This window comes from Perognathus longimembris, chromosome 16 (assembly GCF_023159225.1).
Source record: "Perognathus longimembris pacificus isolate PPM17 chromosome 16, ASM2315922v1, whole genome shotgun sequence".
In the NCBI taxonomy this organism is placed as follows: Eukaryota; Metazoa; Chordata; class Mammalia; order Rodentia; family Heteromyidae; genus Perognathus; species Perognathus longimembris.
In genome coordinates, this window is record NC_063176.1 from 12640089 (window position 1) to 12660181 (window position 20093).

The 20093-nt window shown below is 42.1% G+C and overlaps 1 protein-coding gene across 10 annotated transcripts in view; it reads right to left on the reverse strand.

Moving 5' to 3' along the window:
* The window catches only part of Rapgef2 (Rap guanine nucleotide exchange factor 2), a 207160-nt gene extending 188487 nt beyond the window's left edge, over nucleotides 1-18673 (reverse strand). For all 10 annotated transcript variants that reach the window (XM_048364253.1, XM_048364252.1, XM_048364249.1 and 7 more), the window contains exon 1: nucleotides 18455-18673. In XM_048364253.1, coding sequence (XP_048220210.1) covers nucleotides 18455-18523 — 69 coding nt within the window. In that variant the 5' untranslated portion in view covers nucleotides 18524-18673. The remainder of the gene's footprint in view (nucleotides 1-18454) is intronic.
* Between the last annotated feature and the right edge of the window lie 1420 nt (nucleotides 18674-20093).

Below are 20093 nucleotides of genomic sequence, written 5' to 3' on the forward strand. Positions count from 1 at the left end.
ATCCTTTCCATATGACTATGCTTATCAACTGTGCTTTCATAAATAACTGGAGTAATACAAATAAGAAATTCATTAGCCCAAGGTAAAACAAGTAGCTGGAAAAAGTAAACGCTAAAACACTTCTCTTTGTAAATGCTGCTAGGATATTACACACACCATAGCAAATTTCTCCTTTGTCACCATGGCTCAAGAAGCTACTGTCAAAATCCGTCAGCATCTCTCCACAGCCATGACCAAAGCAGTTTCTCAGCTATGCAACTTCACTTCTACCCCAAGTCCCATTGGACCTATTTCCCTGACATCCACTGATAGAACTACCACAGATGAACAAATTATAATGGTAAGTATTTTAAAATTATCTCTGTGGTGGTCAGAAGCACCAGCTCCATAGCATACTAAAATACAAGGTAGAGAAACATAAACAATTTAATAAAAAGTAAACAACTTTACCTCTCAATCCAATTTCAAGGTTTAGATAAAACATTTGCAGTCATTTCAAAGGTAAAATATGGGGCTGGGGATATAGCCTAGTGGCAAGAGTGCCTGCCTCGGATACACGAGGCCCTAGGTTCGATTCCCCAGCACCACATATACAGAAAACGGCCAGAAGCGGCACTGTGGCTCAAGTGGCAGAGTGCTAGCCTTGAGCGGGAAGAAGCCAGGGACAGTGCTCAGTCCCTGAGTCCAAGGCCCAGGACAGGCCAAAAAAAAAAAAAAAAACAACAACAACAAAGGTAAAATATGAACTGCACACTAAATGAAAATTGGAGACTCTCTCACACAATGTTGGTTTATCAAGCCATGCACCTCACATTTTTCAGATGTTGGGCTTAAAGAATTTTTAATTGGGGCTGGGAATGTAGCTTAATAGTAGAGTGCTTGCCTAGCATACATGAAGCCCTGGGTTCAATTCCTCATCACCACATTTACAGAAAAAGCTGGAAGTGGTGCTGTGGCTTAAGTAGTAGAATGTGAGCCTTGAGCAAAAAGAAGCCAGGGACAGTGCTCAGGCCCTGATTTCAAGCCCCAGGACTGGCCAAAAAAAAAAGGAAAAGAATTCTTGATTGTGTGCTTGCTTTTTAATAATGGAAAAACCTAATTCAGGAAATCATTTTACAGAAACGACTCACCTATCATTTGACTTCTGGAAAACCTAGACAAAGTTTTAAGAAAGTCAGAATAGAAAACTAAAGACAATCTAGAAAAAAACTATGCGAACCAAGTTGCAGTTTGGGGGAATACTTCCTTGGATGAAGATAAGTAAGTGAACAAGAAACGAAACACATTATAACTAGTATCATTAAGACATTTTATAGTTGTCTTAATAATGCTATTTGTGGCAAATATATATGTATATGTGTGTGTGTGTGTGTATATATATATATATATCTTTCCTTCCCTCTGAATGTATTTGCCAACATCACTAAGAAATATTTATCAGTTACTAAAGTCCTGGTCCTTCCTTGGCTATATTTAAGAAGCAATAGTAACAGAGATGAGTAAGTTTTGTTTTTACTGATTTTAAATAACCATGATATTCATCTGGAGTCCCTTCTTATTCGTTCTTCTTTGGATTAAGACAGTTCTTCAGCATAAATTACAAGTTTGTAATTATAGAAGACCTATTAGATCTATCCTTGAGCCCTGAAATCAGTCCAATTTCTCATCTGGGGCTCAAAAAAAATCCCAAGGGAGGGAGACTTAATGAAACTGGCCAAAAAGAAAAGAGGCAAAATTAAAATAGCACAAATCTGTATTCTTCCCCATCCCCACCCCAAAACACACAAACACACACTTCAAATCCCCTTCCATTTGATCTTCCTGAAAAAGGAAATGTCCTTTTATCAGCTTCCACAATCAATAACTGATTTTCAAGGTATTGTAACACTTGCAACAAAAATGGAAAAAAATAGTGGTTATACATCCTGCCCTCCCATCACACAGGTTCATTCAGAATAACAAAAAAAAAATTATAATCCAAAGTCATTAATTTCAAGGTATCATCCTGAGCCACTGCTGGCCCTGCTTCTCCCAAACTTGTCTGTTTCAGTTCTATGTGGTTTCCAGTCCCGCACGCCTGGTCTAGCTGGAGGGCGTGACAGGGGCCATGGCTGGCTGTACAGCATGACTTTCTTCCTCATCCTCTTACGCCTAACTACTTGCCACCCAGCACTCCCTGGACTTCCACTACATACATGGACACTGCACACCAGACAGGCCCAGAAATACTTTAATGAGGTGCGATAAAGCTTTCAAGTCTACTAGCCAAACAGGAAGCAGAGAAACAAATCTCTATAATAACCAAGGCAGGAAGTACTTTTTATAGACTATATGCTGAAATTCACATTTTCAGCATAACAAACCCAAGAGCAGACCTAAATGTTTATCACAAAAGGTAACAACAATCTTGATAAAACCCAGTAAGTAGTTACCAACTAGGTAACTTCCTACATAATCAATTTAAATATTTCCTAAAGCTTTCGTTTTTTATTTATTTTTACTACCTTTAAGTAGTTGTACAAAGGGGTTTCAACTCAATATGTCCATTTATGAGTGGAATTCACCTTGATCAATGTCACCCCTTTCCATCCTTCTCCCTGATCTGTCCGAACCTCACCCATCCCCTCAAAATGGTCAGGATTGAGCAAAAGAGCCAGGACAGCACGTAGGCCCAGTGTTCAAGCCCCACTATGCGGGGTGGGGGGGAACGACCACTTAAATTTCAAGACTGTAATCAAAAATCAAGGTAAAGATAATTGCTCATGATACTGAGACATTAACAGTATCAGCCAGCCAAATTTATGAAATTGGCTTTCAGAACAACATGTGCTCTCCCATCAAATATCAGCACTTGGGGCTTCCCTCCCTTTCTGCCCTCCAACCCAAGCTCCCCCAAACATTGTGTTATAAAAGCAAGAAACATCTCAGAGGCAACAACCTCTGTAACAGGTTTAGGCTCTGCTACTCCACAGTAGACCTCTGCAGTGTGAAAACAGCAAAAAAAAAAAAAAAAAAAAAAAAAAAAAAAAAAACAAGGCTAAACTCTTCTAATAAAACCACATACAAAGCAGGCTGCTGAGTTCAGCTGAGGAGCCATAATTTGCTCACCACAATGGAGGAGTTAAATCTTCAAGTCTATTAGTTCTGTCCCTGTGCCTCAGTGAGCTCATCTCCCCTTGGTATTTCCTTTCCCCATAAGCCCCAGTTAGACGAGAAATTTTCTAACATTTTGAATGGCCAATCTCCTTTTTTTCTAATAAAAGTTAAAATATGGTCACTAACACATCAGATTTCTCAGTCTTCCTTCCCTAAAGTCACTGAAGAGCCCTCCAGATCATCAGCAAGTATGTAAGACATATTGAAAGGTGTTTAATACCAAGCAATAACAGAGACAACCAGGTCTACTTTGGTGCTATATCAGGCTTGCTCACAGGATTGGGAAGTATTCCATAGATTTCAGGCCTTTCATATATGCCAGAAGTATTACAGAAGGAAGCATCGTGTGTGTGTGTGTGTGTGTGTGTGTGTGTGTGTGTGTGTGTGTGTGTGTGTGCGCGCTTACATGGGGAATGTGAACGCAGGGATTTGCACTCTTGCTTTTTTTTTGCTAAAGGCTGGTGCTCTACCACTTGAGCCATAGCTCCACTTCTGGCCTATTTTGCTGGTTAACTGGAGATAGGAATCTCGAATTTGTCTGCAAAACCGGCTTCAAATCATGATCTCAGATATTAACTTCCTAAATAGCTAGGGATTACAAGCATAAATGACCAGCACCTGGCAAGCCCTAATCTGAACATCTAAAATCAGAAATGCTCCAAAACCCAAACCTTTGTGAATCCCACACTATGAATGAAACCTTTTGTTTTATGCACTAAATTATTTAAAATATCATTTAAAAATTATCAGTAGCTTATGGCCAGAAGGATATATAAGACATAAAAAGGAATTTCATGCTTAGACTTGGGTCCTATCCCCAGGATATCTCATTTTGTATATACAAATGTTCCCAAATCCAGGAAGGGGGCAAAAAAAGGAAATCCAAGTACATTTGGTCTTAACACTTTTGGAAAGGCATACCCTGCCTGTATCTCCTTCTATGAGGAAGAGCACAGGTCACAATTTAAAACACAAGTAAGGGTACAAGTTAAATGTTATTCCAAGTTGTCTCTCACTAAAAGTTAGTTTTGGAAATACCTCTTGATAAAGAAAGGCCAATAAACACATGAGAAGATGCCCAACATCCCTGGCCATAAGGGAAATACAAATCAAAACAACACTGAGATTTCTTGTAAGACTGGCTATCATCAAGTATACAAACAACAAAAACAAATGCTGCCAGGGACATGGGAAGAAACACTATGTAAACTAGTATAACCACTCTGAAAGGCAGTTTGGAGATTCCTCAAAAATTAAACGTAGAACTACCCTATGATTCAGCAACAGCACTCTTGGGCATCTATCCAGAATGTTCTAAGTCAGGATACAGTAAAGACACTTGAACATCCATGCTCATTCATTGTTGCACTATTCACATCAGCCCAACTATGCAAACAGCCTGGATGTCCTACAAGGGATGAGTGGATCAAAAAAAAATATGAGATATCTAATGAAAGAATATTATCAGAAAGAATGCAGAAAAATGGATGGACCTAGAAAAAATTATGACAAGTCAAGTAAGTCAGGCTCAGTGAGACAAATGACACGTTCTCGAATGGTGGAAGTTAAATCTAAAATACAAACATACATGGAAACATATACAGGGTTATATGCATATACACACACATACACACACACACACACATATTAACAAAGTTACTACTACAGGATGGTATACTTAGGAGAGAAATCCAATGGTGTAACTCATCTAGAGGACTAAGAACCGTCTAACAAAATGAATACTAGGAAGCTGAAACACATGCCCCAACCCATGGGAAAGGAGTGACATTAAGGGAGGAAAGTGAGCAAATACAATCTTCATAATGAATGTACATTATGTAAAAACTGAACTCAGCAACTTGAAGGCAGGGATGGGATGAGGAAAAACAGAGGAGGAGGAGTAACACTGATCGAGATGCATTGCACTCATAACCTGGGTGCTGGAATTAAAACCCCTTTGTACAACTACTAAATAAAAAGTCGTTTTTAAAAAATGCATCAAGGCTCTGCTCTCTACAAAAGCTAACAATGAGCAAATCATGCCTAAATATAAGATCTGAATTTTATAATGTAGGTTTGTCATTAATTTACATTACTTTGACAAAAATCTCAAAATAATAATTTTTAAAACCTGTATTACAGAACAACCATATCATAAGAGCAAGAGAAAGAACTTACATCATTAAATGCCAAGGGAAATACCACAGGAAGATCCATTCAAAATATCAGCCCCTAAGTGATTAAACTTAGAAGGCAACAACTGCCTATCAAATAAAAATAACTTCATGTCACAGTTACTTATTTCTATAAGGAAGTACTAGCTTTTATTCAATTTCCTACCAATCCACAAGTACGTAATTACTTTTTTCCTTGTATCCATCAACTCTCAAGAAAGCAAGATCAAGTCATTAAACATTTATTATCAGCTACTATTCTCTAATAAGAGAAATGCCAAACACTGAGATTTCAAGATGAATAGTAAGTCCTTGCCCAATAAATTCTCAGTCTGGTGGGGCTAATTGACATAGTTCAAGTTAATCCATTTTAAATGAAAACAAGATTGAATTTTAGCTAACCATTTTGTTACTGGTAAGCATAGAGGCCACTTGTCATCTTTAAATATGCTGTTTTCATAAACTGTTTCCTTGGGAGTTTAATATGTACCTAAAAACAAGTTTTATGAATTTAGTACAAGTAGGTGGTTTGTGCATGTATGAAAACAGAGTGATGAAACCTGTTATATTAGAAAAGAGGGAGAGGGGGAATGACATATGGTTGAGACTGATTGGAATAACTGTATATAGGAGTGGAAATGTCACAATAAAATCCTGTTCCCAGAACTAACATATGCTATTTTTTTTTTAAATCCTTACATAGACTCTAAATTTCAACTTGCCATAACCCCACCAAAACAAATTATTTTTGAAAACAAAGTATTTTTAAAAGGCAAATAAGGACTGGAGTTGTGGCTCCGTGGTAACAAACCAGTCTAACAAGCTGAGTTCAAACCCCAGTCCTATCAAAAAATAAATTTATAAAAACTACACTTGTAATCCTAGCTTCTTGGAAGACAGAGAGCCCAAGGATCAAGATTAGAGGATGGCCTGGATAAAAAGTTGGTGAAACCCATGTAAGTACTGAAGAAGCAAAGATCAGGAGAGGGGGGATCCTAGTCTAAGGGCTTGCCCTGGCTAAAATCAGACAAATACTAAAACCAAAACTGCCCAGGTGTGTGGCTCAATTCATTGATCACCTAACCTTGAATTCAAATCCCACTGCCACCAAAATAAATAAATAAAAATAAACCAAAACAGTATTGGTTCACCTCCCAGAGGAATGATAAACAGAAATCTTAATATCCCATAAAAATGAAACAAGTGTGGCTACAAGCAGAAATATCAAGTAACACAAAAATGTCAAATGAGCCAGGTATACTGGCACATACCTGTAATCCCAGCACTTCAGATGTGGAAGCAAGAGTTTATGGGCATCCGAGGCTAGCTTAAAAAGCCAAAAACTGAGTACAAAGTTTTGAATTTTAAAAATAAACTTGAAACAAAAGGCTGATTTCTAAGGTTATCAACTTCTGTTTTAAGTTTTTGAATCAATAGATAAGGTGTTTAGAACCCAGTTACCATAAAAATTGTACTTGTGATATTTGTACATCCACTGGTATTTTATCCCTATTTTTATGAGTGACTGAGGTTCTGATAATTAATAATCAAACACAGAAGTGAGCCAAAAAGCTGAGTATCTGTAAGATTCCATAACTGAGCAAATAAGACTTTCAAAGTAGTCTCTTGAAAATTACTGCATAAACTTATTAATCATCTATTTCCTAAGCAAGTAAAGTGGACAAAGATGTTATCAGCCCATAGCACCCATTAATCTTAATCTCTTCCTTTCCTGTCTTTCTATATATGCTACTGACTGAGGCATAAAAGTAAAATACTCAAATTTCCAACCTCCACTACAGCCAAGAATAGCATGTGACAAAGCTCTGGCCAATGATACCTAGACAAGGGCTTTCTTTTCAAATAAAAAGGCAGGGTTAGAGGCATAGTAAAGCCACCAACCTTGAGTGGAAAAATTCAAGTAAGAGATTGAGGCCCTGAGTTCAAGCCCCAGTACTGATACAAAAGGGGGAGGGGAGAAGAGAGAATGAGAAAGGAAGAAATGGGGGGAATGAGGGAGGGAAGAAAGGAAAGAAAGAGGGAGACTGGGAGGGAGGGCTGAGGATGTAGTTCAGAGGTGGGCACTTGTCTAGCACTCAAGAGGCCCCAGAAAAGAAAAGATTTTCAAACTTCCTCCTTCTTCCCAGCTTGATGACAACCACATCTTACAACTTCAAAAGCTAACATCCCTTGCTAAGGAAAAGGCTAACCTCAGAACACTACTGACTGAAGTTTCTAACTTGGCCACACAATGTGTAGTTTAAAGTATAACTGCAGACTAACACAATTGAGTCTACCTGAATCAACTTACATTATAACTCACTTCACTGAGGTTATCATGATGTACTGAGACATATGTAAAGATGAGAGTACAAAATAGCAAATACTAAAAAGCAGTACATTAAAGTCTTTAATGTTACATTTGTATATTTAATACATTGTAAAATAATGTACTTATTCTTCACAACAATGTGTCTATCAATACTGTCATGTCTAACTGTGGTAAAATTTTCATCAAACTTTGACAAAATCAGAATAAAGGGGTAAACAAAGCTAACATTATTTATTGTGAGATTATCACCTTCCAGTTCTTGTGATAGTAATATAGCCTGTCTTAAGCGAGAAAAGAAGATATCAAGTTTAATTATTTTTAACATGCTTACCTGGCAAAACAGGTTTCTACCACCTAAAACATAAACTCAAAAGCCTAAGACTGCTAGGTTAGGTGTCTACCCAGTTGTGCTGCTTGACTCCAAAGTACAGGATTCAGTTACATGAAATAAATCAGTTACATGAAGGAAATATACTACATACACTCAAAATTCGGTGAACACAAACAAAACTAAAGATAGAAACTTGTAATTACAAAGGAAAACAGGCTGATCAGAGAAAGTGGAAGGAAGGACTTTTAAAGTGAAAAGGCTTTGCCAAGAGTTTTCTGTAAGTGCGATGCAGATGTAAAGCATACCAGAGAAGATGGAATCAAGGCAGGAATTCCCACCCATTCCAACTTAAGTCTCAGAGGAGGACTAGGTCTGGAGGTTCACATCTGGGAAAAAAGAGTTCTGGAATCTATGTCTAAAAGCTGATTGTGGTATCCCAAGTCCCAGAAGGGAGCACGCAACAAAAGGCTTTCCCTTCCATTGCTTTCAGCTCCACGAAGAGGGGCCTAGGAGGAAGCAGATATTAGTGGAAGATTAAAAAGGAACTGAGATTACTGTAAATTCTTCCTTACCTCAATTCTTTGCAGTCTACAATAGCATACGTATTTCAATTTTTTAACTCCGCAGTTTTTAATGTTCATTTCTACATGTCTGGTATAAACTTAATAAAGCATTTTCTCAATATAAACTAAAAGATTTAACTTCAGATCGGTGGAGAAATACTTTTTCACATTACGACCAAACATTTTCTAATAAAGGTGGTTAAAAAATAAATTAGAGCTATTTGTGGTGGTATATGCTTGAGATCCAGCATTCTGGACTTAAAGGCCAGTCTAGGCTACACAGCGAGACCCTGTCTCAGGGCAAAACAAGCAAACAAACAAAACAGAATTTGCAGGATTATATAAAGTAGCTTACAGGGGAAAAAAAAGGTCAGAAATCTTTTGCCATGGGCTGGGGATATGGCCTAGTGGCAAGAGTACTTGCCCCGTATACATGAGGCCCTGGGTTCAATTCCCCAGCACCACATATATAGAAAATGGCCAGAAGTGGCGCTGTGACTCAAGTGGCAGAGTGCTAGCCTTGAGCAAAAAGAAGCCAGGGACAGTGCTCAGGCCCTGAGTCCAAGCCCCAGGACTGGGAAAAAAAAAAAAAAAAAAAGAAATCTTTTGCCATGCAGAATTCAAACAGTTAATTATGTAAAAAAATTGAGGAAAGTTAAATATTAGGTCTACATAAAAATGCACATCATTTTCAATCTATTTTCTCATAAGATTTTAAGTATCTAACCAAATTTGTGTGTGTATGACCTCAAATACAATTTTATCACCCAAACTATCAAACAAACAAAAAAATCTTCCAAAATAAAGGAAGCAAATGGTTTTAACCTGGCCTGCTGAAATCCCAGTACTTGAGAGGATGAGACAGAAGGATTTGAGTTTTAGGATAAGTCCTGGTTACATAGCTAGACTAGCTTATTAAGATGAAATTATTGATCATGAAATTAAATCATTTTTAAAAATAATCATTCAGTAACTTCTTTCCAGGGTCACAAAATAGCTCCAAAGTTATGCTTCCAAGTTTTGTTTTGTTTTAGTGTCTCTATGCCACGTGCATAGCTCTACTTGAGCTATACCTCCAGCCCTCTTTTTTTTAGAAAGGTTTAATTTTGAAATAAATTCATTTTTTAAAGTTTCAAAAATAGTTCAAACATCCCATGTCTCTTTTAACAACTAAAATAAGCATATAAAATTATCTGAGTATTTCAATTTCACCCATTATGCTAAATATTTTTCAGGTCTAGAGTCCATCCCAGAACTGTGGCACTTGGTAATAGGATTTAATTACATTCCTTCCAACTCACAACAGTTCATCCACATTGCTCCACCCTCCACCTTCAATCTTTCTGGAGAATACTAGCCAGTTATTTTGCCACTACTTAAATTGATTTAAGTAGTAGCAAGGATAAGACTACTAAGCTGGGGTTATTGCTTAGTGGTAAAGCACTAGGACGAGCACAACTGAGACTCTGGGTTCAATTCCCAGCACCACCAAACAAAAAGAATAGCACAATTATTTTCCATGCAGCTTTTCCAGAGACAAATGATGTCTGATTATTGACGTTGTCTTTGATCACCAAAAGTGGCCATGTGAATCACACTTTTGCTCACTTTGTCTACCTTATGTAGGCTACAAATTCTGTAGGTGCGGGCCTGGGAGTTGAATGTATTCACCAAATCCTTGAACCCAAAGAAGGCACGCTGGCAATTTTATTATAGCATATTGCTTATCATTGCTAATCTCTTACTAGCTTATAATGTAAACTGTATCACAAGTGTGAATGTATAAGAAAAACACATATAGATTCCATTATTATCCCAATTCCCAGCATACAATGGAGGTCCTGGAACATCTCCCCAACACAAATAAGGCTATTTGTACATCCATTAGACTTCTTTCTGGTTAAAATAAATAAAAATTAAACATTTCCATTAGAGTGATTTATTTGAGATTATGACAAATATAGCTAGTTTTACTGCATCTAGTTCTATCCCAAATGTTTGTCCCATTGTGATTCTTATTCATCCAAAACCTATGACCTTTAGTCTGTATCTTATATGCCTTATTTTAGAATTCTCTCTTCAGCACCACTGTTTAAATACATCTCATCTTGCCCTTTCAATCCCCTGGTACTTATTTTAGGAACCTGGAGCCAAACCACTCTGTGGTAATAGTAGAAACTTGTTTTAGAGCACAGGAAAAAGAAAAGCCAATCTCCCAAAGGTCACATACTTCATGATTCCATTTATGTGACAGCTAAATGACAAAATTATAGAAACAGAGAAATGATTAATGGTTGCCAGAGGCAGGGGAAGAAACTGTGACTAGAAAGAGCCAAAGGAGGATCCTTGATGGAGGAACTGTTCTGCATATTCTAGTGGTGACTACCGATCAAAGAAACTAAAAGGGGACAAGAATCCACTCATTGCTTCTTATATGGAAGATTAATCTACAATCATCTCAAAGGAATACAGTCAATGCAAAAGAATGAATCTTCTAGGTGTGGTGCTGGTACATGCACACCTGTAATTCCAGCATTTGAGAGGCTGAGGCAGAAAAAACAAGAGTGACAGACTTAGCCTTGGGTATATAGTAAGACTCTATGACCAGCATCATCATTATTATTATTATTATTACTATTAAGTTCACTCTATTATGAACTCTCAGAGGAAATATGATAATCACCACAATGCCCTAACCTTTAGGTACATTAATTATTGTTAGTCTTCTAGAAAGTTACAATGAGGCTTCCCCAGTGACCAGCTAATGACAAATTCTTATCTAAGGTGTCTTTTCTACCTTTATGTTGAATCAGAATCAATTCCATGGTTAGAAAAAAAGAAAAGGTACCAGGAGCCAGATATTATGATGAATCTGTTTATCAACTAAGCAGTCGACAGGAGCAAACAGATTGATTATTATTTTACTTTCACTTATATTAAATACCAAAAAAATTCTGAAGCTCCAAATCTATAATTTTCAATTTATGAGAAGTAATGAGACAGTTCAGCAAGAGCAGAGCTTATTTACAATGACAAAAAAAGGCTCCTCCTCTTCAAGTTCCCAATACTAGCTCCTCCATACCATGACTTATGCACAACAGATATGAAAGGGCAGAAATGGAGGAGCCCAGACAACTTAACACAAAGACCAAACTCTTCTCTATATAACCTAACCTTACCAACACTGCGTCAAAGTTAGTTCCTTTGAGACTGGAGGGGAAAAAAAAAACCTAACTGCATAAAAAAAAAAAAAAAACTTCATATTATTCAGTAAGAGGTGGTGGTTGACTAGCATGTGGGGGGAGGGTCATGAAGAAATAGAAAATCTTAACAGTGAAAAGTAGCAATGTTTTTCCTTACAAAAAGATATAACCCTAATGAACATAATTTTTACTATATATGTTCTAGCTCTGACAAAGCTACAAAAGATCAGTTATATGTACTACAAATTTCTACTCTGCCTGCCTAATTTGCCATTCTTAATCCAAGCAACACACAAAAGGGAACACTGGTCTGGATAATTGACACCAAGACGCAAATAACGGCTTGATTCCCTTAGTGGAATTATTGGAAGGTGCTAGAAACTAGGAGATGGGGTCTAGTCACTGGGGGTGCACCATTGAAGGGCCTGTGGGATTCCAGTCCCAACTCTCTTTCTCTGGCCAAAAGGTGAGTGGCTTTGTTTGGACACAAACTCCAGACACTGCCATAAGGGACCTCCCTCCCCCACTCCCCTGAGTACCCCCCCACCTATCCCCACCATCCCTAAAAGTGACGCAAGCCTGGCAAGGCTTGGACTAGAACCTTTAAGACACAATGAACCTTTTAGTAAGTATTTCAGGTATTTGTTCAAAAAGATGACTGGCCCAGGGAGTAAAGAAATAGTCTCAAATACTGACTCCAATCATTACCTTGAGCGATCATACTGTGAAATCTAGTAACTAGTTTTTCAAAGGAAAGAATGTTTAGATATCATATTTTTATTATAGAGTTAAACTTGTCTTGGGGAAAACCATAGATCAATTAGATGCAGATCGTTCCCCACTTAGGTTTTGACCTTTTTTTTTTTTTTCATTTTATGTTGGTGCAAAAGTGCTAAGTGGATACCATCTGACAAATTTTGAATTGTGATCTTTTCCTGGGCTAGCAATATGTGGTATTACTCTCAGATCACTGTGTCATCATCACAATAGTGCGTATACACAAGGCATAGTCTACAATGCACTTACTGTGTGTTTCCAAACAGAGGGTATTCATTAGGTTAGGTGTGTTCAGTGCATTTTCAACTTACAATCTATTACCATACAGCGTGTTTATCAAGCATATAACCTTATCCTAAATCAAAGACACCTGTATTTCACATTTAGATTCCCAGATTGTGCATGTAGAAGACAATGTGGTTTAAAGAGCCAAACCAGTGAAGTTATATTCAACAGCATGAATTTTTTTCCCTATGAAATGTCTATCATTATAAGCTGCTACGCTTAGGCTCTAATAGCATAATGCAAGCATAGTTTAAGACAATGAGACAAGTGCACATTCAGTTGGCTGGTCAAGCAGACTCTAACAATGCCTAATCCATCTCCACTGCACAATCCCAGCTCCTGACCTTGTTCTCAGCCTTTACACTGGACATCAGTCTTTGAAAGAATTCTTGGCCTCTTTTCTCAGTCCCTGCAAAATGTCTATACTCCTCAAACCCCTACTTACTCCCTTACATCCCAGCACACACAGCAAAGGTCTACCCATGTGTTCATATAGCACATAAGACATCCTTCACGGCGCTTGGGGGTGAAGTGCTAACGCTCAATGCACACTACTAAGTCCACTGATGAACCACAGCCCACTCATAGAATATCGAAGATTGATGAGCTACTTGAGGGACACACATTTCTTACTTCATCTTTACATTCCCTAGACCTTATAAAATAATAGCATTTCATTAAAATGGGCTACAGTAAAATAATAGCTATCACTAGGCAATGAATAGTTCATGTACTTTCACCTTAGGATGCAATGATCATTACACCGATGAGAAAACTGTCACCAAAACCAAAGTGAAGAGAAGAAATTTCTTATGCAGTGCAGGTATGAAGGTCCCATTACCTGGCACATTTCCAAAGTTTCTTGGATATAAAATTTACAAAATAAGTAGCAACACTTTTGTAAAATACTGGTATGTGTCAAGTGGGAATAGTCATTCTAGGTTTCTACAAGGTACCTGGGACATATCTCATGGTTATTTAATGAGACGCAAATTTCAGATATCACCAAAAGGAAGACCTTGCTGTGATTCCGCCAAATCTACCCAAATGAAGTCTTTTGTAGCTTCACAGTTTAAGACAAATGTCATTGATACAGTGTGTTTTCTCTTATGAAACAAAGGCTATTTCAAGAACTTGACTTGACAATGGATTCTTTTTCTTATTACACTGCATTCATTAGTAAAATGAGAGTGAGAGGAGGTAATGATTTCATTTTTATTTTATGTCCCTTCTTAGAAGGGGAAGGAGGTGCAGGGAAACCAAAACAACTGGCAGTAGACAGCCCTTCTTCCTCTTTCCCTGCTCCATGAAATGCTAGGGTTCAGAGCTAACTACAGTTAACCCAGTCCCTACATGCAGCAGCGCACTTGCGCTCACTGTGATCACCAGCCAAGATATGCAACGCTAATTAGGAAACTGTTAATTACTAAATGTTCAACAGGTTATATGAAGGCTTCAAAGCTTCCACCAATACTGCAAAAGAATGTCAATAATTTCTGCCATAAATTTAAGTTCTCACTTGTTCAGTCATGTGCTTATACTGTTTAAAATGAATCTTAGTCCAAATGTATTTTAATCAACATTGTGTTGCTATGAAATTTAGTGCATATGGTCAATCATTTCTTGCAAGATATACTTTTCACACTGCAGAGTTTAGCTGTGTTTTATAACCAAAAACTATTTAAGAGACAAGTATTGCTAGCCCAAAAATGACCTAATATACAAAGTATAAACTGTCAGGTGAAACTATAAGTCTAGGGCCAGGCACTGGTGGCTCACGCCTGTAATCCAGGCTACTCAGGAGGCTGAGACCTGAGAATCGAGGTCCAAAAACCAGCCTGGGCAGGAAAGTCCATGAGACTCTTATCTCCAATTAACCACCAAAAAACCAGTAGTGGAGCTGTGGCTCAAAGTGGCAGAGCACTAGCCTTGAGCAAAAGAGTTCAGAGATAGTGCCCAGGTCCCGAGTTCAAGCCTCATGACCAGACAGACAGAGGGAAGGAAGGAAGGAGGGAAGGAAGGAAGGAAGGAAGGAAGGAAGGAAGGAAGGAAGGAAGGAAGGAAGGAAGGAGGAGGGGAGGGGAGGGGAGGGGAAGGGAGGGGAGGGGAGGGGAGGGGAGGGGAGGGGAGGGGAGGGGAGGGGAGGGGAGGGGAGGGGAGGAAGGGAGGAAGGGAGGAAGAAAAGTCTACTCACAAAGATAGCAAAAAAGTGGAAATGTCTGGAACTGATATATTTCTTGCTCTAGATTTGAAAGTTAAATATTTGTCAGAGATACTCTGTAAATTCCCATCATTTGAAGTTCTGTGGGCTAAAGGTCACCCCTACCGGCTCTCATTATAACTGAAGATAAATTTTACCGAATGAATTTGCAAATAATTGTGTCCTGTACTCTGCTAGGAATGCTCAACTGACAAATCTGGGCATTAGTAACTAAATTAAAAGGTGTAATAGCCTCAAAACATTTCAGTAATAAAAGATAAAGATTAACCAGAAGGAGATAATGAAGTTATTTCACACACAGCATTTTAAAAAGTAACTTTTACGGCTAGCCAAAAACACACTGAATTAGGTCTTAAGTAAACAATTTTGCAATTGATTTTCACCTAGAAAATTAAAAACATAAGACATTTAAGCACTCCATAGAAGCAATTTCAAAGAGCCAAACCCCAACAAGTTAATAAAGTATAGTTTAGAAGACTCATTTGACTGTATAAAGCCTGGAGGGGGGGTGATAAAGCTGTTTGTAATCTATTTACATAATTTACATCATTAAACTGCTCTGGTAACCACAACTCTCAACTAAGTGATTACAAACACAAATCCAAATAGTTGAATAAAGCAATTATTTTAAAGTCCTCTTTTTCAACAGAGGTACATTTATAAATACATCAATAAAAATATACAGTGCCCATTATTCCAAGAGAGTATGTTATTTTAGAATATAATGTCCCATTGAGTAGACTAGGGCCAGGTTTCCAGACACATAATATGGGACAAACAGTGAAGTAGAGACAGTGTTTTGCTCCTCTTAGAATACTATACCCAGGTGACGTAACAGTTCAATCTGAACACAGATGGCAATATTTTTTCACTTTTCCTCATTATTTGCCCTTTCCAATGACATGCTTAGAGTTGAGTCTCGCTTTCTAGGTGGATATAGCATCACTTTACCACTCCAACGCCCTAAAACTCCCCCACCATAGAGTCTCCTCTTGCCCACTTCTTAGGTTACTTTAGTGACATCAAGATAGGTAGTGACATAGGTAATTGATTGGCCTAAGTACAGAGCTATGTCTTCAGGGTCTGGAAGAGAAACAAAGCTGTCCCCTTTATAAAAGTGAAGTTAATAAAGATCTACTCTTCTCTTTTAAAGAATCCTTCTTTTGCCTGTAATGAGAATATCACAGACTACTGAGTCTCTTATCAGAAGGAGAAGAAAAAAGCACCACAGCCAAAGTTCCCTAATGTTCTTCTGCTCCTTTTCCTTTTATCTAGCTTATTTAACACACTATACAGCCCTAACCCTCTCAAGCATTCCTGAGAATGGACATTCCATACAGAAAAACTTCCAGGGCTGCATTAATGAAACAGCACTTTTTTTTTTAACTCAAGAAAAGTGCGAAGTTTTAGTAGATGAATTACTTTTGATAAATCAGGTAAAGATGGAAGACATTCACATTTCCAACTACTTTCTCTTTAAAACAATAGTAAACATGAAGGCTTATATTGAGAATGCTCAAAATGTTCAATGGGTTGCTCTAGGTTAACTTGGGGAGGGGGAGCGGAGCTTCCAGATAATCAATGGAGCTTGCATCCTGTATGGGTAAAAACCTGCCCATTTTCTCTTGAATCAAGCCAACTTCTGTGCTGGGTCAATTTTTACTCTATTCCACCCAAGGGGGACAGCAAAGCTTAGCAATTCATTTAGCTGGCAGAATCCATAGATTGTCACAGTGAAGGTTTTGTCTCTTCCAGTCTTGCTTGGGGAATCCCCCCTCCCATAGTAGGCTTCAGTCATGGTTATTCTTCTAACCAACTCAGGTACCACTTCCCCCTCTAACTTCTGCTATGGCTTCTGACATCATTTTCTGACCAACCTAGATAGGTTCAAATAGTCACAGCTTGAGTGATTTCATTTAGCACTTCAAGCACCATTTTTTTTTTTAAGATCAGAGACTAGGACTCAAACTTAGTACCTGCCACTTTCACTCATTAGCTAGCCCTCTATCAATTGCGCCATGCCTCCAAACCCTCACACACCATTCTTGAACTGAAAGATGTCACTGGAATTTGTTTTTCCTTCACACTGAGACTGGAAAAGTCCACTTGCAGATGCAGAAAACTGATCCATCTGACAGTTTAAAAACAAATGCTAGATGAGGGAAGACACAGAAGTGGGGGAGGGGTCACAACACAAAAAGCAGAATACTCTAATAAAAACAGACATCCTGGAGCTGCTGAAATACATATTCTTGTAAAATTACTGTCCATCTTCCACGAGTTAGATGACTATGTGCAATCTTTTCTATCCAGGATCCCCCAGTTGTGATGGTTCTATTGGGCAAAATGAAAAACCAAAAAAATAAAGAAATGATACCAGGTTCCATTTGGGGGGCTTATCCAAAGGCAGCCAATTCCATTCACCTCACCTCAACTATCAACACTAGAGTCCAACAGCATTTAGATTTGGCACATGGAATTCAACACCTAACAAGAGAAGCAACTCTTTCAAGATTCAGCTCAAGGTGTGTGATCTGAAGGACTTAAAGAGTGTGGGCAAGCAGAAGCTTCCCCCAATGCTTGGGCATATATTATCTATTCAGCAACTAAAAGCAAAGAAAATCCAACTACCATCACTCTTCCCTAAAATTTCCCCATCTAAACCTGAGGTGAATCAAACCCAACCACCAGCAGCAATACCTCCACTTAAAGCAAAAGAAGCCTGGATAAACGTTAACAAACTTATCTAATTCTGACAAGGTTGTGCAACACCAAAAGAACCCGCAGGGCGCCTTTCCCGGGAGTGTGGAGAATTCGCCTGCTCTGCAGTGATGTCTGCGACTGAAACTAATAACACTATTCTGCCTACTCAACTTTCCCCCCCTACAATGGAAAGCAAGCCCCCCGCTTTTTCAAGAACGTAAAAGTAGTAAATAAATATGCAAACATCTCAACGTCTTACTATGCAACGCCCGACAGATCCGTCTTTAGCAAAGAACCCTAGAAGTTCCCTCCTCTACCTCATCACACGCCAGTGAACTCGGGTGGGAGAGGTGCCACACGCGAGGGGGAGGCCCCGAGTCTGCAGTCTGCGTGGCAGGGGTGAGCCCCTTCCCGTGGGACCCGGAGTGAGAAGCGCCCGGGGCTCGCAGCGCAGCCTCCGCGGGCAACGCCTGGGGTGCGATCGGCCTCGAGCCGAGAGGAGGCAAAAACAGCTCAAGGGAGGGAAAAACAAGCCCAGGACCGCCTGGAGGAGGACCTGGAGGTGAATGAATGCCCTCTGAAGCCGCGATCCGGGGAGAACCGCGCCGGAGCAGGCCGGGGTGGTGGAGGGCAGGAGTGGCGGGGCGGGGAAGGGCGCAGCCTCCCCGGCACCCAGTCGACCGAGGGCGGGCGGCGGGACGCGTCTCACCTGGGGGGTCCTCTCCGCCGGGTTCTTCATCACCGCTTGGCGGAAGCTGTTATCCACGTAGGACGCCATCTCCCCCCTCGGGCCGGGCCGGAGCCGCTCGGTAATCCCGCCGGCCTCCTCCCGGCCCAGTGCCGCCGCCGCCGCCGCCCGGCGCGGCCCGCCCGAGGCCAAGGAGCCAGAGCACGGCGGCGACGGGGGTCCGGGCGCCGGCCGGCCGGGCCCTGCGGCCCGGGGCGCGGGAGGGACCGGCAGCTCCCGGAGCCCGGCTCCCGACGCCCGCAGCGCGCCGCGATCGGCCGCTCGCCTCGCTCTTCCTCTGCCTCCGCTCCCGCGCCGCTCGGCCGGCCAAGTCCTCCTCCTCCTCCTCCGGAGCCCGGCTCCGGGGACCGCGACGGCTGCTCCGGGCCCCGGCGGGCCGAGTTATTTTTAGGGAGGTGCGAGTGGCGGCGGGCGGGGAGGCCGCGGGCGGGCGGGCGGAGCCTCTCCCCGCGCGGAGGATCGTCCCCGCCTCTCGGAGCTCGCGCCGACGCCCGGGGGGTCTCCGGGAGGCGCTCGGGACTCCCGCGCCCCGACTCCGCCGTGGAGGACGACGGACCGGCCGGGTCTGGCTCAGACGCCGACGCTGTGGAACCCGCCGGCCTCGGCCGCCGACGCCGCTGCGCCCGCTCTCCGTCTACAGGGCTCGGCCGTCCCTCCGGACTGCTGCTGCATCCCCGCGGGCCGCCCCGCCGCCGCCGCCGCCGCCGCTCCGGCCGCCGCCGCGGGCTCCGCCGCCGCCGCCGCCCATCCGCGCGCCCGGAGCGCCGCCGCCGCCTCGGCCCAGCCGCTCCCGGCAACTTTGTTCCTCGGTGCGCGCGGCGGGAGGAGAAGAGGAGCTGCGAGCAGCCCAGTCCCGACTCCCGGCGGTGGGCGGGCGGGCGAGCGTCCGAGGGCCGAGCGCGGCGCCCAGCCCCAGAGGAGTGTTTGGGAAGCGGCGATTCCCCTCCTCTTCCCCCGCCTCTTCCTCCGCCAGCGCCGGCTCCGGCCGCCGAGCCGCTCCTCAGGGAGGAAGCGGCCTCCCGGGCTTGTTGCTTTGTGCTGCAACCATGGTGAGCAGTGAGTGACAGGCCGGGAGCCAATGGGCGGAGGCCGCATCATCGGGGGGCGGGGCATCGCGGGGCGCCGGCCCCGCCCCCTCGCGCTCCCCCGCCCTCCCGGCGGCCGCGCCCTCCCCCGCCGAGCGGCACCTTTGGCGCCGGCCAGGTGACACCCGCACTCCGCCAACGGGGCGGCGCTGTGGCCTGAGCGGAGCCCACGGCTCCCGGCACTACCTCGTCCCGGCGGTGCTCACGTGCGAGCACTACCTGCTGTCCCAACCCCCTGGCTCCCGGTGAGCCCCCTCCCCGCCCTCGGCGCCGGGTCCCGCGTCTCGCCGACCGGCGCGGCGCCCGGGGCCGAGCGCTGCCCAGACCTGAAACCCGGCCTGCGGGCTTGGGCCGCACCGGGCGTCCTTCCGAACCCCGGGCAACGGCTCTGGCGGTGAGCGCGACGACCAAACCCAGAATGCAAATGCTGCTGCTTGTAATTGACTGCGGGGAAAGCGTCCCCCGGCCTCTCCAGCCCGCCCGGGCACCTCCGGATCATTAAAGTCACCGCGAAA